The sequence below is a fragment of the Sclerotinia sclerotiorum genome, genomic scaffold (genome assembly GCF_000146945.2).
Source record: "Sclerotinia sclerotiorum 1980 UF-70 scaffold_14 genomic scaffold, whole genome shotgun sequence".
Lineage (NCBI taxonomy): Eukaryota > Fungi > Ascomycota > Leotiomycetes > Helotiales > Sclerotiniaceae > Sclerotinia > Sclerotinia sclerotiorum.
Window position 1 is genome coordinate 119,029 of NW_001820822.1, and position 17,649 is coordinate 136,677.

General features: G+C 39.9%; 6 protein-coding genes across 6 annotated transcripts; 3 read left to right on the top strand and 3 right to left on the bottom strand.

Annotated features, from left to right (window-relative positions):
• Positions 1-341: 341 nt before the first annotated feature.
• On the top strand, positions 342-1,165 carry SS1G_09661 (hypothetical protein; the record flags this gene model as incomplete). The annotated part of the gene is made up of 2 exons (XM_001588978.1): positions 342-1,070; positions 1,118-1,165. 2 exons carry the CDS (start codon positions 342-344, stop codon positions 1,163-1,165), a joined length of 777 nt encoding a protein of 258 aa, XP_001589028.1.
• A 252-nt stretch (positions 1,166-1,417) lies between these two features.
• On the bottom strand, positions 1,418-2,425 carry SS1G_09662 (hypothetical protein; the record flags this gene model as incomplete). Its single annotated transcript, XM_001588979.1, has 2 exons — positions 1,418-2,183; positions 2,322-2,425. The coding sequence occupies 2 exons, from the start codon at positions 2,423-2,425 to the stop codon at positions 1,418-1,420; spliced, it is 870 nt and encodes a 289-aa protein (XP_001589029.1).
• Positions 2,426-2,875: 450 nt separating this feature from the next.
• Positions 2,876-3,744, top strand: SS1G_09663 (hypothetical protein; the record flags this gene model as incomplete). The annotated part of the gene is made up of 2 exons (XM_001588980.1): positions 2,876-3,110; positions 3,212-3,744. The coding sequence occupies 2 exons, from the start codon at positions 2,876-2,878 to the stop codon at positions 3,742-3,744; spliced, it is 768 nt and encodes a 255-aa protein (XP_001589030.1).
• Positions 3,745-6,153: 2,409 nt separating this feature from the next.
• On the bottom strand, positions 6,154-8,094 carry SS1G_09664 (hypothetical protein; the record flags this gene model as incomplete). Its single annotated transcript, XM_001588981.1, has 2 exons — positions 6,154-7,578; positions 7,828-8,094. 2 exons carry the CDS (start codon positions 8,092-8,094, stop codon positions 6,154-6,156), a joined length of 1,692 nt encoding a protein of 563 aa, XP_001589031.1.
• A 2,380-nt stretch (positions 8,095-10,474) lies between these two features.
• On the top strand, positions 10,475-11,720 carry SS1G_09665 (hypothetical protein; the record flags this gene model as incomplete). Its single annotated transcript, XM_001588982.1, has 3 exons — positions 10,475-10,640; positions 10,758-11,069; positions 11,119-11,720. The coding sequence occupies 3 exons, from the start codon at positions 10,475-10,477 to the stop codon at positions 11,718-11,720; spliced, it is 1,080 nt and encodes a 359-aa protein (XP_001589032.1).
• A 1,771-nt stretch (positions 11,721-13,491) lies between these two features.
• Positions 13,492-17,396, bottom strand: SS1G_09666 (hypothetical protein; the record flags this gene model as incomplete). The annotated part of the gene is made up of 6 exons (XM_001588983.1): positions 13,492-14,670; positions 14,731-15,696; positions 15,951-16,093; positions 16,321-16,420; positions 16,555-16,908; positions 16,962-17,396. 6 exons carry the CDS (start codon positions 17,394-17,396, stop codon positions 13,492-13,494), a joined length of 3,177 nt encoding a protein of 1,058 aa, XP_001589033.1.
• Between the last annotated feature and the right edge of the window lie 253 nt (positions 17,397-17,649).

Here is a 17,649-nt window from a genome sequence, read left to right on the forward strand (position 1 = left end):
GAAGTTCGAGACTTGTATCTTTGTATTAAACGAAACTAGGAGAATAATAGTCGAAATGGATCAGATTGATGCCATTGATAATGATAGTATTGAATGCTCCGCTAACCTTAGCTCAAGTAAATCCGGGGTAAAGTAGTCCAGAAGGGATCTTAGTCAGCAAGATACCTTTTACAGCAGCGTCAGACTGCTAGGCTTCTTCTCTTAACAACAACAATTCAAATCATCTGTACATTTCCCAATAACTCAACGTAAATCGAGATTTCAAAGTCTCTCTATACCAACAACACATTCAGAATCCGGTCTTCATCTCTAATCACAAGTTATTACATAAAGTCCTGAATATGCCACCATCTAAGAAGAGAAAGACGCGCGCGACAGCTGAACCGTCAGAAGAAGTGCAACCACTTGATACCATCACCAGTACAGAACCACCAACAGACACACCATCAGAGCCCATCCCTGAGAAAGCGACCAAGCCCGAACAATCTACTGCTACCTCAATATCATCATCAGACGCCGCCGCCAAAGCCAAAGAACGCCAAGAGCGATTTAAAGCCCTTCAAGCACGCGCCAAATCCTCCGCTCAAAAGAATTTGAAGGAGGCTACTCTCGAATCACAACGATTAGCCACTGATCCCAATCTCCTCACCTCCTTGAACCGCAAATCCGCCATCGCATCGCACAATTTACTCAAAGCCGATGCTGAAGCAGCAGGCGAAGATTTCGAGCGAAAACGAGCCTGGGATTGGACCATTGAAGAAAGTGAAAAATGGGATAAAAGATTGAAGAAAAAAGAGGCACACAGGGATGATCAAGCATTTCAGGATTATCGACAGGATAGTCGGAAAGTATATAAACGACAAATTCGCGATTTGAAACCTGATATGGATTTTTACGAGAAAGAGAAGATGGCTGCTGTAGAACGGGCTGCTGCTTCAGGAGGACTAGAGATCGTGGAAACTGATGATGGGGAATTGGTTGCTGTGGATAAGGATGGAACTTTCTATAGCACGGCGGATTCGACGGGATTTGTGGAGCATAAACCGGAGAAGTCAGCTGTCGATAGACTGGTAAAGGATTTGCAACAGGCAGAGGGGGCGAGGTTGAAGAAACAGAGGGCGAGGAATGCGGCCAATGGGGAGGATGGGGATGTTACTTATATTAATGACAAGAATAAACAGTTTAACCAGAAGTTATCGAGGTTTTACAACAAGGTAAGCACGCTTTTTACTCTTGCTCGTTTTCTACATCTGCTTACATTCTCTAGTACACTGCAGAAGTTAGGGATAGTTTTGAGCGTGGCACAGCTATATAATTACATTAGGATTGGGTTGATAGATTATGCGGAGTTTGTTCATAGACTTCATAGTCTAACAAAATACAAAGCCGAAACAGGCAATTTTTGATCATTACTCGTTTACAACATACCCTTTCTCCAAGCCTTCTCAGCCAACTGCTCGATTTCCTTAACCTCGACAGGACCCTTCACATTCTCATCACTCAAAGCCTCGACAACAGCCTCAGCAACCACATCAGCCTTTAAAGGTTTAACTCCTGCAGCGCCCATAATTCCTCCAAATATTCCCCCAGTGAGCCCATTAAAAGCAGCACCCAACCCTGTTGCCGCAGCCAATGGCACAGTAATCTTCCTTGAAGTATCATACAACATCCCAGGTCTAATAAACACACTCCTCATCTTAGGAAACTCACTCGCAATGGTACTTTCGGCCGCTCGTTTCGTATCTATGTATCTCTTTGGCAGAACGGGTGCTCCACCTGCAGCACTTATATACGCAAAAGCAGGAACATTCTCCTTGTAGGATTCAGATGCTAATGTGATTGCGGAATCTCGATTCATTAATTCGTAGGTTATTTGTCCATCTTTTTCCTGCGGTTGTAGATCTTCTCCTGGTTTTCGAGTGAGAGGATTTTGAGAACCAGATTTTTGAGAGGAGAATGCGCGGGTGAGACCGGAGATGGGGGATTCCCGTCCTGAGATTACGCCTTTGTAGTCGGCTTCGAGGAGGATTCCCATGGTGTGTACGACATAGTCGGCGGATTTGAGGAGCGGGGCGTAGGTGGAGGGTTTGAGGATGTCGGCGCGTTCCCAGGTTACTTTGTGGGACCAGGGAGGTGGGGTGGGAGAGGATGTGACGGAGGACCAGGTTGGTTCGCCGGAGCGACTAGATTGGAGTGAGGTTAGTGTTATGAGTTTAATTCTAGGTATGGAGAAGAAGAAGAAGAACTGAAAGGAGTAGTTCGTGAATGGAAGACCTGGGGGATGAATGGTAGCTCCAAGCTGGAACGAACTTCCTACATACCTAATACTCGTAACATCCCACCCCCTCGCAACGGCGGATTTGCAAATCCTCGAACCCAAAAACCCATTTCCACCACATACTACCAATCTCTTAGTCGCAGACATATTTCGATATCCAGATGCTATCCTATCCTTTCAATCAATTACAAAATATCGTAAAAATGAAGTCTGAACAGAAAAACATCTGATGATAGATAATTCTCCACACTCTTGTCCTCATCGGATGTATCTTTTAAAACCCATACTCCGTAGACGTCAGTACTTTAAAGCATTGACCACTAAAATTCTAGTACATTCCAGTACTAGTTAGGCCTGGACTAGGTAGCCTACACTCTACGGAGGAGCAGTGCATAAAATAGCTCGAACCTTAAATTGGTAAAATCGAACCCTGGTATTTTGACTTTCGATCTTTAATCACATCTTCTGGCGCCGTCTCAACTCTAACTAGGTATCTATCTAATTCTTAGTAACTCGATCTTATTTCCAACTACCCCTCATCAACAGCACCGCCAACTTCTACCATACCATACCTCACCTTACCTAATCTATGAAAGAATGGCACCGCCAAATACCCAAAAACGTATAAAAGGCGTCTCGATCTTTAGACCTTTTGTATACGGTACCACATCTCATAAATTCAGTCCAAAGTATCCAAAGCCCGAGGGGACTCCAGAGGAACATACGCATCAGTGGACTGTGTTTGTAAAGGGGGTGGATGATACGGATATTACTTATTGGTGTCGGAAAGTACAGTTTAAATTACATGATACGTATCCGCAGCATTTGAGGGGTATGCTATTCTTGTTATTGTTTTGCGCCGGTGTTGCGGTCTTTGGGTTTCGAGTGTGCGATCTTTTAAGATATGAGACTAATTCTATTTGGTGATTCTAGTAATTGAAAATGTTAAACCAGGCGATCCATTTCAAGTAACAGAAACAGGATGGGGTGGATTCGATATCCAAATAAAAATCTACTACGATCCCGTCGCGAACGAAAAAGCTCAAAGTTTTTGGCACCGTTTACAATTAGAACCATATGGTGATGAACAATTACAAACAGCGCAGGTTCGCGATAATGAGGTTCGGTCTTGGGTATATGATGAAATGGTTTTTAATGAACCTTATGAACAATTCTATGAGGTTTTGACGAATCCCATGCCGAGGGAGAAGAATAATGGAGGGAAGGGAAAAGCGACGAGGACGATGAGGGGAGGGATGGTAGGGAGTGTGGGGGAGAGAACGGTTTTTATTCCTTTGACGCCTAGACCGGGTCAACCGTTTAGTAGGGATACGGAGAGGGCGGAGGTTAAGAAATTGGTGGAGGGGAAGAAGAAGGTGGATGTTATGAATGAGAAGTTGAGGAAAGAATTGAGGGAGAAGGAGGAGGAATTGAAGAGGTTAAAGGGAGAATTGGAGAAATTATGAGGAAGGTGTTTTGATGATGACCTCGGAAGTGAGTGGGAAATGGAGATGAAATCACAATTAGGTTTACGCTTGGGAAGGATCGCGGATGTGGGAGATCTGTTGAACGGTCGCCATATTTACTCGTGCGGAAGAAAGATTAGGACTTCCCTCGACAATTTATCACACTTAGATGTGGGCACATTACATCATTGCATCACGCTATGTTGCTAAACTGCTATTCTCACACTGTTCATACGATCGAGATGTAACGACTCTAAGCAGAATAAGGCAATGAATGCAATAAGCAAACAGAGTGGATGATATTCATATTACAAGGCGGGAATTTCGGACTGCAATAAACTAAAATCAAAGTTACGATTGCTTATTAGTATACATTTGCGAGATCATCCATCAACTAATTATCCCAAATAACTAGTCAACACAATATATTAATTTCTACATGATCGTATCGCAAAAATGCACCGCGTAGATATCGAATATGGAATTCAGAGTAGAGGGATAGAGAAGCAGAAAGATATGAATATAGACTGTTTAGAAATTTTATCCACTCATAACAGTAATAATAATAATAATAGTAATAGATGATTGATGAGTTATTAAAGAATATTAATTAGGGTTTTAATATATATATTATATAAATATCTATATATGAACTATATAGGTAGGTATGTGTAACGATACTGTACTAAAGGCAGCGGTGTTACGTCCAAAACGATTAGTATGTCACATGACCATAAAACATGTGATGGAACGGTGAGGAACGAACGTTCCTAGGAACAACCAGGAACGCTCGTTCCCAGGAACGACGATTCCTAGTTAACCATAGGCACGAAGGACTATATAATCAAGATGGATTTCTTTTGTATAGAGCTTCGTGCTCAAGATCAATCATTTAGTATACTCTACTATTAGTTACGAATTGCATATCATTATTGTCATTACTTCAAGTCCCTGCTTGACGCCTAGTTATAAACCTACTTCGAGAGCCTAGAGCACTTCCACGTGATCTAGACGGCAAACCTCGTAACAAGCGGCTGCCTAAGGTTCATCGGTTGGTAGTTATGGGTTAAGGCTTTATCACTGGTATTCACTTGAAAGTGAATTCGTTACTAGATCAAGTAGAATGTAGGTAAACTAATTGATAACTAAGTTGAGCACGAAGCTCCTTAACTACGAGACTAAATGAATTTTTATATACCCTATATCATCTGTTGAGGACCTCTGGGACCCTAAGGTCCAAAAGGTCCTCGAGGTCACGTGAATTAATGAATCGTGACAGTATGTACTAGGTTTTTGATATATAAGTGTACTAGGTACTTTTTAAATCTATAAAAGTAATTAAATTGAAAGAATGAATAAAAAATTTAAAATGTTATCTTATATACTCACTCGTTCAGTCAATGCTGTGGTATACTATACTATACTATACTATACTATACTATACTATATTCCCCCTACTAGCACCCATGCACATCCATTCCTTTTCTTTCTCCTTTATATTATAATATAAAGAAGAATATCCTCTCATTATATTACACCATTACCTAGGTATAAAAAAGTCTATACACCGCCGTGATAATTTTTATCTAGTGAACAATGTGATTATCTACCTACCTACCTATCTAGTATATAGACAAAAACACATCTAAACGACATCAAGATAAATATTAAAATAAAAACACAAGAAAAGTATCTCAATCTTAAGCTTAATCTTGTTCTTAATGTTAATCTTAATCTAGCTCCAATTTAACTAAACTCAACATTTATTCTAACCCGTCCTCTTTCTCTTCTCTCCTCTTCTCCTCTGTTCTCCTCTCCTCTATTTCTCCCAATTGTAAAAGTAGACAGCGAATGGCAAAAGACAAAAGGAATTCGTTAGTTCTTGAGAAGTATCGCTCAAAACGATCTGTAAGAAAAGGAGGGAATCGTAAAGTCCCATGTATATACAATCCAAAACAACATCCACTGCTCTTCTCGACACCACTTCAATGGTCAACTTCTTCAATCCACAATATCACCTCTCAAAAATCAGGACTCAACAACCCCATTTTACCAAATCGCTCAAAAACGAAAGAAGCCCCAAGAACCAACTTTTATATACCTGCTACCGGAAATCACCCCCAATATCAATTCCTAATCCCCCACCAACCCTAACCAAAAACAAACCATTCATTCAAACTAGGCCAAACCTCCCATGAGGTACAGCACTTCTTTTGTCCAGTTGGAAAAAAAAAACTCGCTAAATCGCAGCACCAAAGTTTATCAATATTAGGTACTTCCAGAAACACGAAAGAGTGGAGTGTTCGTAAAGTCCATTATTTTCCCATGATACTCCTGTAAAAATGATGAACAAAAGAAAGAGGTGAGATGTTGTACACGTGTGTGTGGTTGAATGTAATATAGCCTACATTACAAGGCTTTGGGTTCATAAGCAGGTGGAGCATCATCACCATTGCTTGATGTAGACCAAAATCCTTCACGAGCAGTTTTATCATGTCGACGACGAGCTAGCTCAGATGCCATCTTCATAATCCAGGCTTGCTCAAGAATTCCAGATGGTGATTCAGTTGCGGAGAAGTGAAGACCATGTGGATATGAGAATTGCGTATGTGGTGGGGTAGTTGCTGACTTCTCTGAAGTGTATGATGTAAAGCTTGATTGATTGTAAGCAGGACGCTTCTGGTTTTCTGAATGAATCGGAGTAGAAGGTTCCACGGTGAGTGTTGGAATTTGGTTCATGTTTCCTTGTTCTGGTGTGATAGAACGAGATGGTTGTAGTTTCTTTGGTGAATCTCCAAGGTCGATACTATTAAATCGTACCTTTCCAGGTGGTGGAGTGACAGGAATATCTTCCGGCTCTTCTGGAATACGAGATTGAACGATTGGTTCAGATGCTGCAGTTATGGAAGCAGTCTCACTTTCGCCACTCTCGCTAACATTATCTGTAGTTTTGGATTTTCTCAAGTTCACCACTCTGTTCTTCTTCTTTCTTGTAGTATGTGACCTTGAACCTCGATTTGCACCCAGACTTAATCCCGTGGTAGCCGAATTCATATTGACCAATGATGGTCTAGATGGCATACTACCATGTCCATCATCAGAACTTCTATTTGAGAATGTGTAGGTAGTACTCTGACCTCCAAGGGATGATTGTGGTCTGTGAAGTGAAGTAGTTGCAGGTGTAGTTGTTCCAGCCGAATCACCTCTTTCTGATGGCGCCCATGCTCGAAAGACCGCATCTCGAATAGAAGGAGTGAAAAGTGACAAAGTTCGATGAGAGTTTGTGAGTGCGGCCAACCTAAGTAGGTTCTTTTGTGAGAACAGCGAGTGGATCTCCGACCCACCATCTAACGATAAATTGGATATTTCGCTTGCATCTAGAACATTTCCACGTGCATCGACCGCATCTTGTGGTGGGCTTGCAAATGGATCAATGGCTACTTCGTCTTTCGTTTTCTTTACAGCTTCGGCCATCTCTTGATCTTCCTTTCCTCTATATTCCGGGCACCATAATCTCAATGACAACCTATGAATAATAGCAGGTAATTCATCCATCATCAAAGTCCTCAACTGTTGTTCAATTTCCTTCTGTAAATAATCCTTGATGAATGGTATCGAGTCGAAGGTGGAAGAGACCTTGAGAGATTCAAGTGGATCATTTCGGAAGACCAATGTTAATCCTTTCTGCTTTGAAAATACCACTATGATGAAGGCGGATAATTTGATTTCGGACAAAGTGATTTGCAATGGAATCGTGAGACCCGCATCTGCCGCGAGGGGTTGTGGAGACGTGAATGATGGTTTTGAGAACAAATGATTATTCAGCGGATTGGCCTAGGTTGATTTATTAGCCATGTATTATAACCAAGTCAAGCATGTGTGATATGCGTTGGGCGGTAAAAATAAAACGCGAAATCCCCTCTATGCGCGCCGAGAATTCTGCAATGACACCTCATTTTTATCGTGTGACAAAATATTCATGCAAAAGTGGGACAATGAAGGAGATGTGTGTCAAGATATGTCGTATGGAGGTGGTGATGATGATGATGATGATGATGATGACGATGACGATAGTAAACATACCTGAACTCTTGTTTTCAGAGTCAAGAAAGCATCTCCAGAATAGCACATCTTGAAGATTCCCCTAAACCTATCCTCTGCCAAATCCCCAATCTCTAATATCTCCAGATCTGGAGGTACCGAACCCAAGTTTAACTCATTGACTAAGATATCATCCTTTATAATCGGAGGCTTTGGTGATTTATTAAGAGCTGCCGTGAGCATTTCTTGAGCTCTTTGATAGAATTCCGCATCTGCCGTTAGAGGCGACCAGTTGAAATTGAATGCCATCTTGAAATGACATTAGCAGTTGGCGATAACGACGTTCTCAGGTAGTGGATCGCTCGAGAGGATATTTTCGAAGAGATTTGTTTTGTAGATTTAAGTTTGCTGGCGCGCCATGAAAGCGTTCGATATGATCGCGTGAGGAATCTTTTGATGGATGAATGAATGAAATGATTGTATCGTGTGACGTAACCGACGATCCTGCTTCTCTCTTTTGTGAATAAAGAAGGAAAGAAAGATAAGAGGATTGATTGATTGATTGAGTTGAAAGGTTTGAATGTGTGATGTGAGATTGAGAGGGAGGATGAATGTGCGATGTTATAATTTTTGTGTACAAGTTTTCGTTCCTAATAAATAGATATGAAATATGATAATGGTTCTCAGAAGCTTGTTGCTTTGCTGTGCTGCTGTACGAGAAAAAGACTCGATAGCTAAATTTAAATTTTTCCTTTCTTTTCCGCATTTCTCCCTCTCAGCTCGCTTCTGTTACCACATGAACCCTGCTCTTTCTTATACGGAGGATGTGATTGGAATTGATGACTTTTCCGATTGTCCGAATTGGATTGTTGTTGTTGTTGTTGTTGTTGTTGTTGTTATTATAATATGTGCTTGTTTGTATGTTGGGTAAGTGATATTGAAAGATGATAGACTTTTATCATTAAATAAATATACACATAGGAATATATATTTATATTTATTTATATTTATATATATATAATCTCACTTCATTTCCCATCCCAACTCAAAATCAACCTTCGTCATACCTACCTACCTACTTACTCATCTTTTTCATTTCTTCCCCTCACTCACAGACTCAATTGTGCTCTGACCACAAGCAGTTGGTGGACCTCTCAGTCAATTCACAGAGAGAATATTCGTACTATTCCCATTCAAAAATAAAACCCTTTCCTTTCCCGAGGTTATTCCCGCGAAAATGTCGTACAGTATACGGGGACGGGGTACACACACAAACCCGTGAGGTTGTCTCTCATTTAGCGTCAACACCCGATATTGATCTCCTTGCATAATTTATTATTTATTCATGCATCCGGTGGAGGGAGGTATCATTTCAATTAGCAATCATATAAGGCAACAATTCTTGGGTGGATCCTTGCGTCCTATGTGCTATGTGCGATGTAAGATCTTATTCCCGAGTGTTTGCATTTCGGTAACCACTTCTCTGATCTTCATGATTCATTCAACTTTTATTATATGTGATGAATCGATGGGAAAGGATAATTTTGCCATTTTGACGACTTTGGCGATTGCTTATCTTCCCAGGTATTCATATGCTATGTTACTAGATGTAAGTTGTATATGTTATTAGTACCATATGCTAATGCGATCTGCCTAGTAGTTCATCTCACACTCCAAACCTCCATTTTCTCTAAACAGGCATGGATGTGTGTCAGTTGATGATTTTATGGGAAGAGAACCAACTTGCTCATGATGTTTGGATTCCTATCTTTCTTCTTCAATCCCTTTTCCTCGCTTCATCAACCAGAAAGTTCATGGTGATTTGCGAAGAATGGAATATGATCTATGGCTTTTGAGTATCGAGACTGGTGTATTAAAGGTCTCAATCAAGGCATCGTCAAGACTTTTCTATTATTGTTTTATAATCCTTCCGATCAAGGAATGGTTATTCCCAAATCAGCAGAGCAAAGGAGATAGATATTCTCCGTTCATCATTAATTGAGACGAGATATATCAGTTTCTACATCTACATTTCTATATACAAAAACTTATCAATACCATCATCGCATTCTTTCCTTTCTTTTCATCATCATGTCAGCCAAATATCTCCACTCTGTCGATTCTTCATGAATGGAGATCATGATTATACCTGTCCTATTGAGGAAGTGAAGTTTTCAACTGGATATTCAGGAGTCTCAATGTTATGCTGTTGGGACTTCCATGTAATACAAACTCTCTAAGAAGCTCAACATATTTCAATAAAATACGAATACTTCAAGATTTTTACATGACTAGTGTTATATCTTTAAAGCTATTTCCCCAACTTCATATTCACCTTCATACAAATCACTTCATTACTCAAATTCATCTCATATTTCATTAGATGTTCCCGCGCCTGCCAACTACAAAAACCTTCATCCCTACTAATTCATTCCAACATTTTTAACAACATTCATGATTCATCCCATCATCCACTGGTGAAAGTCCAAGCGTCAACTGCGCTAAAGCTAATTTAGTATTACGGCGGGCGGGACAAACCTAAAATGATGCAATAAGGTTACCTCGATTACTTCAAAAAGACCCAATCCGGTTTCTATTCTTCCAATCATTTCAATCGTTCCACTCGATTTTACTTCCATCTCCATCTCCATTTCGACCTCGGTTTAACCATCCGACTTTCCTTGATATAATGAAGAACTTATCTATTCAACCTCATCACCTACCCAACAATAACATCTGCATTAAAGTTCTTGCTGAAGGTGCTGCAAATGTCATATATCAGATTACCATTGATCCAAAATCACAGGGGGTTATCGAGGTAGACAAGGATCATCAAGATTTGGATTATCTTTCTGGTAATTCTTTCCAACTATCCCTTCACTTCCAGCAAGAGTGAAGATATAGACTTCATCACTCTGTCGAATCATCACTTTGTCAAATAATCACAAAAAAAACAAACTAAATAATTTTAGGAAAATTATTACGTCTTCGAAAAGATGTTCCTACTACCGCTCCAACTTCAGAATCATACCAACAGTGGCTTACATATATTGTACCCCTATTCAAACCCGAACAAATAGTCATTCAAGAATTGATTTACATTGGTCACCTTAATGTAATCCCTGGTTTAAATACTGATCTCAGACGTTTTGATAATCCTGGTACATGTACCACGAATCATCTTGTCCCACCACCAAAAGGGAAATTTTATCGCTCCAGAGCTCAAAGTGGTACTTTCTTGGCAAAAGATGATTATGGTCTTTTGATTACAGATATGACACCTAGTATGTTTTCGGTCTTTTTATTCGTGGCAAAATACTCACATATTCTCAGGAAAATCCGCACAAGAGACGGTTGTAGAATTCAAACCAAAATGGCTCTCACCATCCCATGAATTACCATCTAAAGCTATCCGTTGCAGAACTTGTGCACTTCACGCACGTCGAGTAGCCTTTGGAGAAGAAAGAAAAAACACTGATCTTCAATCCTATCTTTGTCCACTCAAACTCGTCGATGATGACCCTAAATTAAAATTCGAAAGTTACCTAGCTTCCGCCTCTCATGTATTACACAAACCTCATGAAACACCCTCCGTACAATCACTCGCAAGATGGATCCACGAAAATCCATTGCTAAAACGACTTCGCGATCTCCAAACCGAATATGATCTCAAAGGATCTCTAAAGACGGAAAAAGCATCTCATGAACTATGTGTAGCGATGACCTTGAGAGATTGTTCCTTATACATACGAATGGATAAAAATCATCAAGTCATAGAAGCTCGTCTAGGAGATTTAGATTATAAATCACCTAATAAGTATTCATCATGGAGAAGAAAAGAACAGGAATTAATCGACGAGGGATGGTATTGTGGTGAAGAAAGTAAGGAATTAAAACAACCAATCGATGAATGTTTATTATCACGAAGGATTTGAGTTTTCCGATGTTCCTGCCTATCATTTTGGGATTATATCGGTAAAGATAATTTCTAAACAGTCGAAGAGGCCAACTCGGATAGAGGAGAATCAGTACCCATCGGAGAGGGAAATAGACGTTTGAGTTAGATTACGTTACGTTACGTTACGTTCGGGATTCCACATCCTATTTTTTCTTTTTTTTTCTTTTTTTTCTTAGATGGGATTTAATTGCATCATAAACATCATATTATATTATCTTAATTACGCGAATAAATAGGAAGGGAGATTTGGTTTTGGGGGGGAGGTGATTGATGGGGTGGGAGAGATGTTACAGTGATGGGATTATAGACAGAAGAAGAAGAAGAAGAAAGAGAGAAAGAAAGAAAGAAAGAGAAAGATAGCCGGATACTTTTAATTTCATCTTATTTTATCTATCTACAGATAGTAGGTATCTACTTTATTTTATTAGAATGTCGGGTGGGGTGGGGGAGTGGTTTGAATGGGAGGGGTAACTCTTGGGGATAGGGGATAATTAGATTAGATTAGATTAAGATAATATAGTAAGATTATAATATAATATAAATATTTAGCTTTACTTTAACTTTATTCTCTAGATTTATAATTTAATATTAGATATAAAATATAAGTTTTATTAAAAGAGTAAATTTGATATTTTTAAAATGAGATATTAATATATTACTAGTAATCTTATAAAGATCAATAAAATATACCTATATCTATTTCTGTTAAAAGGAATGACCTTACACAGGGAATAGTGGGAAGGTGATAGGGCAGAACTGAGGCTATATTGGTCTTGTATATAAATCACTCATTATCTAAGTTCTACGGAAGTGCGAAGCTTTCCTACAGAGAGCTTCTCAATCTAGTTGTGACGGAAATCCCTGCTTTCCTCCCACCCTTATTATATAAGAAACCTCAGGTACATTAACCATGTCCACACATGATACGATTACTCGAGATTAGTATGCGATTTAGGTGACCTGAGGATCAGATCCGGACAAGTACTAGGTATCAATGGTTATCGGTAAAGTAAGATCATTGGAGGGATAAATATGATTTCTTTTTGCCTAGCCATTACGGCTAGGCCATTCATTTGTGTGTATATAGAGTAGCTATTCCCATCTACGGGTGCTCTTCACCTGTAGATTCTAAGTTAAATACAATTGCTGGTCTATAAACACCCTTTTGGTCACACTAGTCCTAATAGGACTAGTGCCCTGTGCACGTGCTACATAGGAACCATTCACTTTAACAATTTCTATATTTAAAAACATAATTATTTATTTTATTTATTTTATTTATTTTATTTATTTTATTTATTTTATTTATTTTATTTATTTTATTTATTTTATTTATTTTATTTATTTTATTTATTTTATTTATTTTATTTATTTTATTTATTTTATTTATTATCATTACTATCATCATCATCATTATTAATTATTCCATTTGTATCCTTCAAAAAAATCAAAATATCTATCATACTCCTTATCAATATCTCAAATAGCCCAGAATCCGCCAATTATATTCTCTATGAATGTTAGAATATCCATCTTCATCTCTATTATTCATTATGCATCAACTAGCCATACGTGCAAACAAGCATTATGATCAAGATGCTAACCAACGCCTTACTCCCTACTCCCAACACCTAACAGCTGGATATTGCGCCAAAAGCGCAATAAGTCGTCAATAGTGGCACTAATACTAACGTCTAAGAACTAGAAGGACGAGATAATTATGCATGAGAGCTATTGTTCTCGTCATGCTAATCGGTAGCAGTTACCTCTTCATCAGTGGGAACAACAGCGGTTTCGGTACTATTACCAGTGACCGCTGACTCCTCAGCATGAGTAATACCTGCTTCGCCACCATTACCAGTAACTGCAGAAGTGTTACCAGAGATACCAGGATGCTCCAGACCAGCCAAACCAACAGAAGCATGGGAAACATTCGCAGTCGCAAGAGAACCCTGACCAGCCAAACCACCAGAAGCACGAGGACCAAAGTCAGGAATCGCACCACCACTTCGAGTAGACCCGTCACTTAGACGAGTCCCACGAAACAACGTACCAGGCTCACGAATATTAACAACCGCTCCTGCAGCCTCACTCCAAGCCCAACTCCAAGCCCAAGAAGGATCTTTGATATCAACCTGTTCATCCGCACCATCAACTTGTGCTTGACCACGAGAACGAGAATTTTGAGCACCACGAGTAATACGGCCACGAAGACGTTTATTCTTCGAATCCGGATCCCGCCAATTATATTTTCTTTTAACACGAGCTGGACCCGCGCAAGTGGCTTTTTTTCCCTTGGTGAAAACGGCGGAAACAGGTTTATTTGAATTAGAAGTACTGTGACGATTACCATCACGATCAATTCCCAATAGTATCTCTACATCTTCGAAATAATCATCACGAGCTTCTGTAGTATCGATTCGTTTTCTTTCTGCTATCCAAGTTTGGCGTTCCCCTCGACAAATCGGAGCTGTGTATGGACAATGATCGAAATGCATTGGGGCACGAAATCTAGAACCATATGCATTTGCTCTCATAGCTTCTTTTTCTGCATCTAAACGTGCTTGAACTTCTATTTCATGAGGAGTCTGACCTTGAAATGTGAAAAAGATGTCGTCAGCATCGAAGAGATCATCAGGTTGAACTTGAGCGACATCTGATAGGAATTTATTTTCTTCACGATCGGGGTATGGAAGGGTGCGGTCAATTACACCAGGAGATTTGATGAGATAGGATGGTGGTGGAGAGTCAAGATCTGGACCATAAACTTCGTAGGGACGATATCCGTCGTTATGAGGACTAGGAGTTCTTAGTGGACGGGAATTATTGGAGGAACGGCAACGATGAGAGTCGGAAGGACGTGTGTCGTCACGATCTTTTGAGCGATGATAAAGTCGAGGTGTCCCTTCAAATGAGTCACTAGATGACTGGAATGTATTAGTATATCTCTTTCAATAAGACCAGACAAATATAGGATAATAACTTACACTCAACTCACTATCATCAATATCAAAATCATCATCCGAATCATTTGACTTAGATGAAGCCGTTCTTGCAGACTTTCCACTCTTCTTAACCTCACGAGGTCTAGAATTATTACCAAAAGAACCCCTAATACCCGACAACGGGGCACCATAAATTTTCGCACCAGAACCATTACCATCATACGATCTACCATCTTTATCTTTACGGCCAATAGGATTCTCTGATTCACCAGCTGCAGCTTGACATTCCTGCCTCAAGATGTGACTTGGTCTTAGGTCTTCCTCATCAGACTCTTGATCTCTTGGTAATGGCATATTTGCAAAACCTCGAACACCTAAAGCGCGGGAATTAGGTGCTGTAGCTTGGATTTTGTTGGTAGCTGGAGGTGATACAAATAGAGCTTCTTCTTCTTCGTCATCCGAACCCCTTGGGGAAGATCGGGTGGAAGAAGCAAGGGAAGTAGATTGAGATTGCTCTTGGGTACGCATTTTGGCATTAGCATGAGAACCAGGAGCACCGGTCACTCTAGGCGAGTCAGTGGCAGCATGGCGAGCTGAATTAAGGCGTGTTGCTGGAGCAGAATTGTTAGAAGGTTTGTTACTTCTAGCGGGAGAAGGATTGAGTCGTTGAGCTTCCACCGCCCGACCGAAAGTAGTTGGAGGGCCATTTTGACGATGATGAACTGGACGAGCTATAGCTGGGGTAGTTTCATTCGTACGCTGAACATTGGCTACACGACGCGTAGAAGAAGTAGAAGAATTTTCCGAAGAAGTAGCTGAAGCAGAACTTGGACGTGCTATATTTGCAGTATGGCATGGAGATGGAACGATTGGAGGACCGTTAAGGGATCTTAGATGAGCAATACGAGTTTGAGTGTTTGGCGTTGATGGAGAACGCAAAGAAGAAATGGATGAAGTTGAAGTGGTAGCTTTTGTTGCCTTTAACCCATTCATATTTGTAGTCTGTGGCTATTTAATTAGTTGATACTCTTTTACAAAGTTCTTGTTAGGAGAAGAAAATAAAACCTAAAGATTGAACGCCTTAAATTGAGGTTTTGAACAAACGAATGAATGAATACCAATGAAAGAATAGATCTACTATTCTTCATCGCCCATTCAATGAATGTACAATATTGAATGTCCAAAGTTGATTGAAGAAAGAAATCAAAAATCAAATGCTTGAAATCATCACGTATTTTGAAAAGAAAAAGGATCAAACATACCATTGGACTTCCTGTACTATTAGCACTTCTTTTTTCCTGCTGATGATCACTTGATCTTTGAAGACCAGTATTGTAAGGAACTGAATTATCGTGACTTATATCCCTCTGGTTGATCCGACCTGGCTGAAGAGTACTGGATTGTCCTACATTGGTACGGTAAAGTGAGTGATTGTATTCATCAACACTATCTTTTTTGATCAAATTCATTGTTGCTATTTATTACGAACAATAAAAGCACGAAAAACAATCAAAAGGTGTTGTTGTTTGAGAAAGAAAGGGAGGAAGGAAAGAAAGAAAGAAGGAAGGTTGAGAGCAGCAGCGAAATTATCACATGAATTTAATTAAACGAAAAGGTCATGGTGAATCTTACCTTCATGTGCATTGGCCACATTAGCGGTAGTATCATCGGAAAGTTTTGAGGCGTATAGAAGTGCAAAATTAGACGGTTCTGGTAGTTCGCTATGCGCGTCCTATTTGGTAATACTGTTAGTAAAAATGCTTCTGTACTGAAATAGAAGAGACTCATGTATTATCTCAAGCAATAGGATATATCAACAGTCTCTGCCAAATGCTATATAAAGAGAATTCAGAGAAAACTACATACCTGCCAATGAGAAATAAGATCAAATCGATTTACGTGACGTATTCTACAGTTTGGCTTAGGACACATCCAAGGTTTTTTCTCTGATTTCTTGGTGATTTGATTTTCGGAATCCTCCACATAATTGTCAAAGGGAGCCTGCTTGAGGAAAGCATCATTCTCTTCATCATGATCATCATGGTAGTGCTCGTCCTCTCCTTGCCGGTCATCAACAATGATCTCATCTCCTGTTTCCTCTTCATCTGAAACTTGATCAGATGACATTGTGCGAGAAGTTTTGGATCCTGCCTTTTTAGACTTTCCTGATGTCTTCTTACCAATACGGCTTTCGTAAATGTCAGGTTTAGTATGATTCCGCTACAGGATGTATTAGAACTTCCGCATATGGAGGACTCAGACAATTCACTTACCTCTCTGTGATTATACAACTCCTGTTCACTGTCGCATTCATATACACAGCGTGTTGCAGTACAACGGAACACACCGTGTTCTACTTGATGCAGTTTGAGTTGTCTTTCTTCAGGAAACGAAGCATCACACTCTTCTGCAGGACAATTAAGCCAGTTACTTTGATCCGTGTGCTTAAGATTGTAGTGTCGATCCACGGCCCTCTTTCCTGTGTAGCGCATATCACATCCTGGATGAGGACAGATAAATGGCTTGTCAGAATCAGTGAGGTGAACCCTAAAATGATTGTCAAGCCCAGTTTTAGAAGCAAAGGATTTATGACAACCTGGATGAGGGCATAGGTGATCATTGTCATCAGGCGTTGTTGATGTTGATGAGGGTCTACGACTGACACTCTCCTCTTCAGAAGGAGAATCATCTGCGGCTATGGTAGCCATGATGGATAAGTTGATGATATTTGTTAGCGTCAAAGGAAGATTCAATTTAAAACGAGGTGTTGTAGAAGATTGTCTTGTAAATATGAAGGAAACCAGTTGTGCCGTGTACGAATATGTGCATGTGAGAAGATCTTTGCAACTAAATCAGCCTTTTGAATGCAAGAGAGAATGTCCAGCGACTAAGAAACCGTTGAATCGGAGAATTGAAGGTATAGGGATAGTGGGTGGTTGCATAGAGATTATCTGCTTTTAC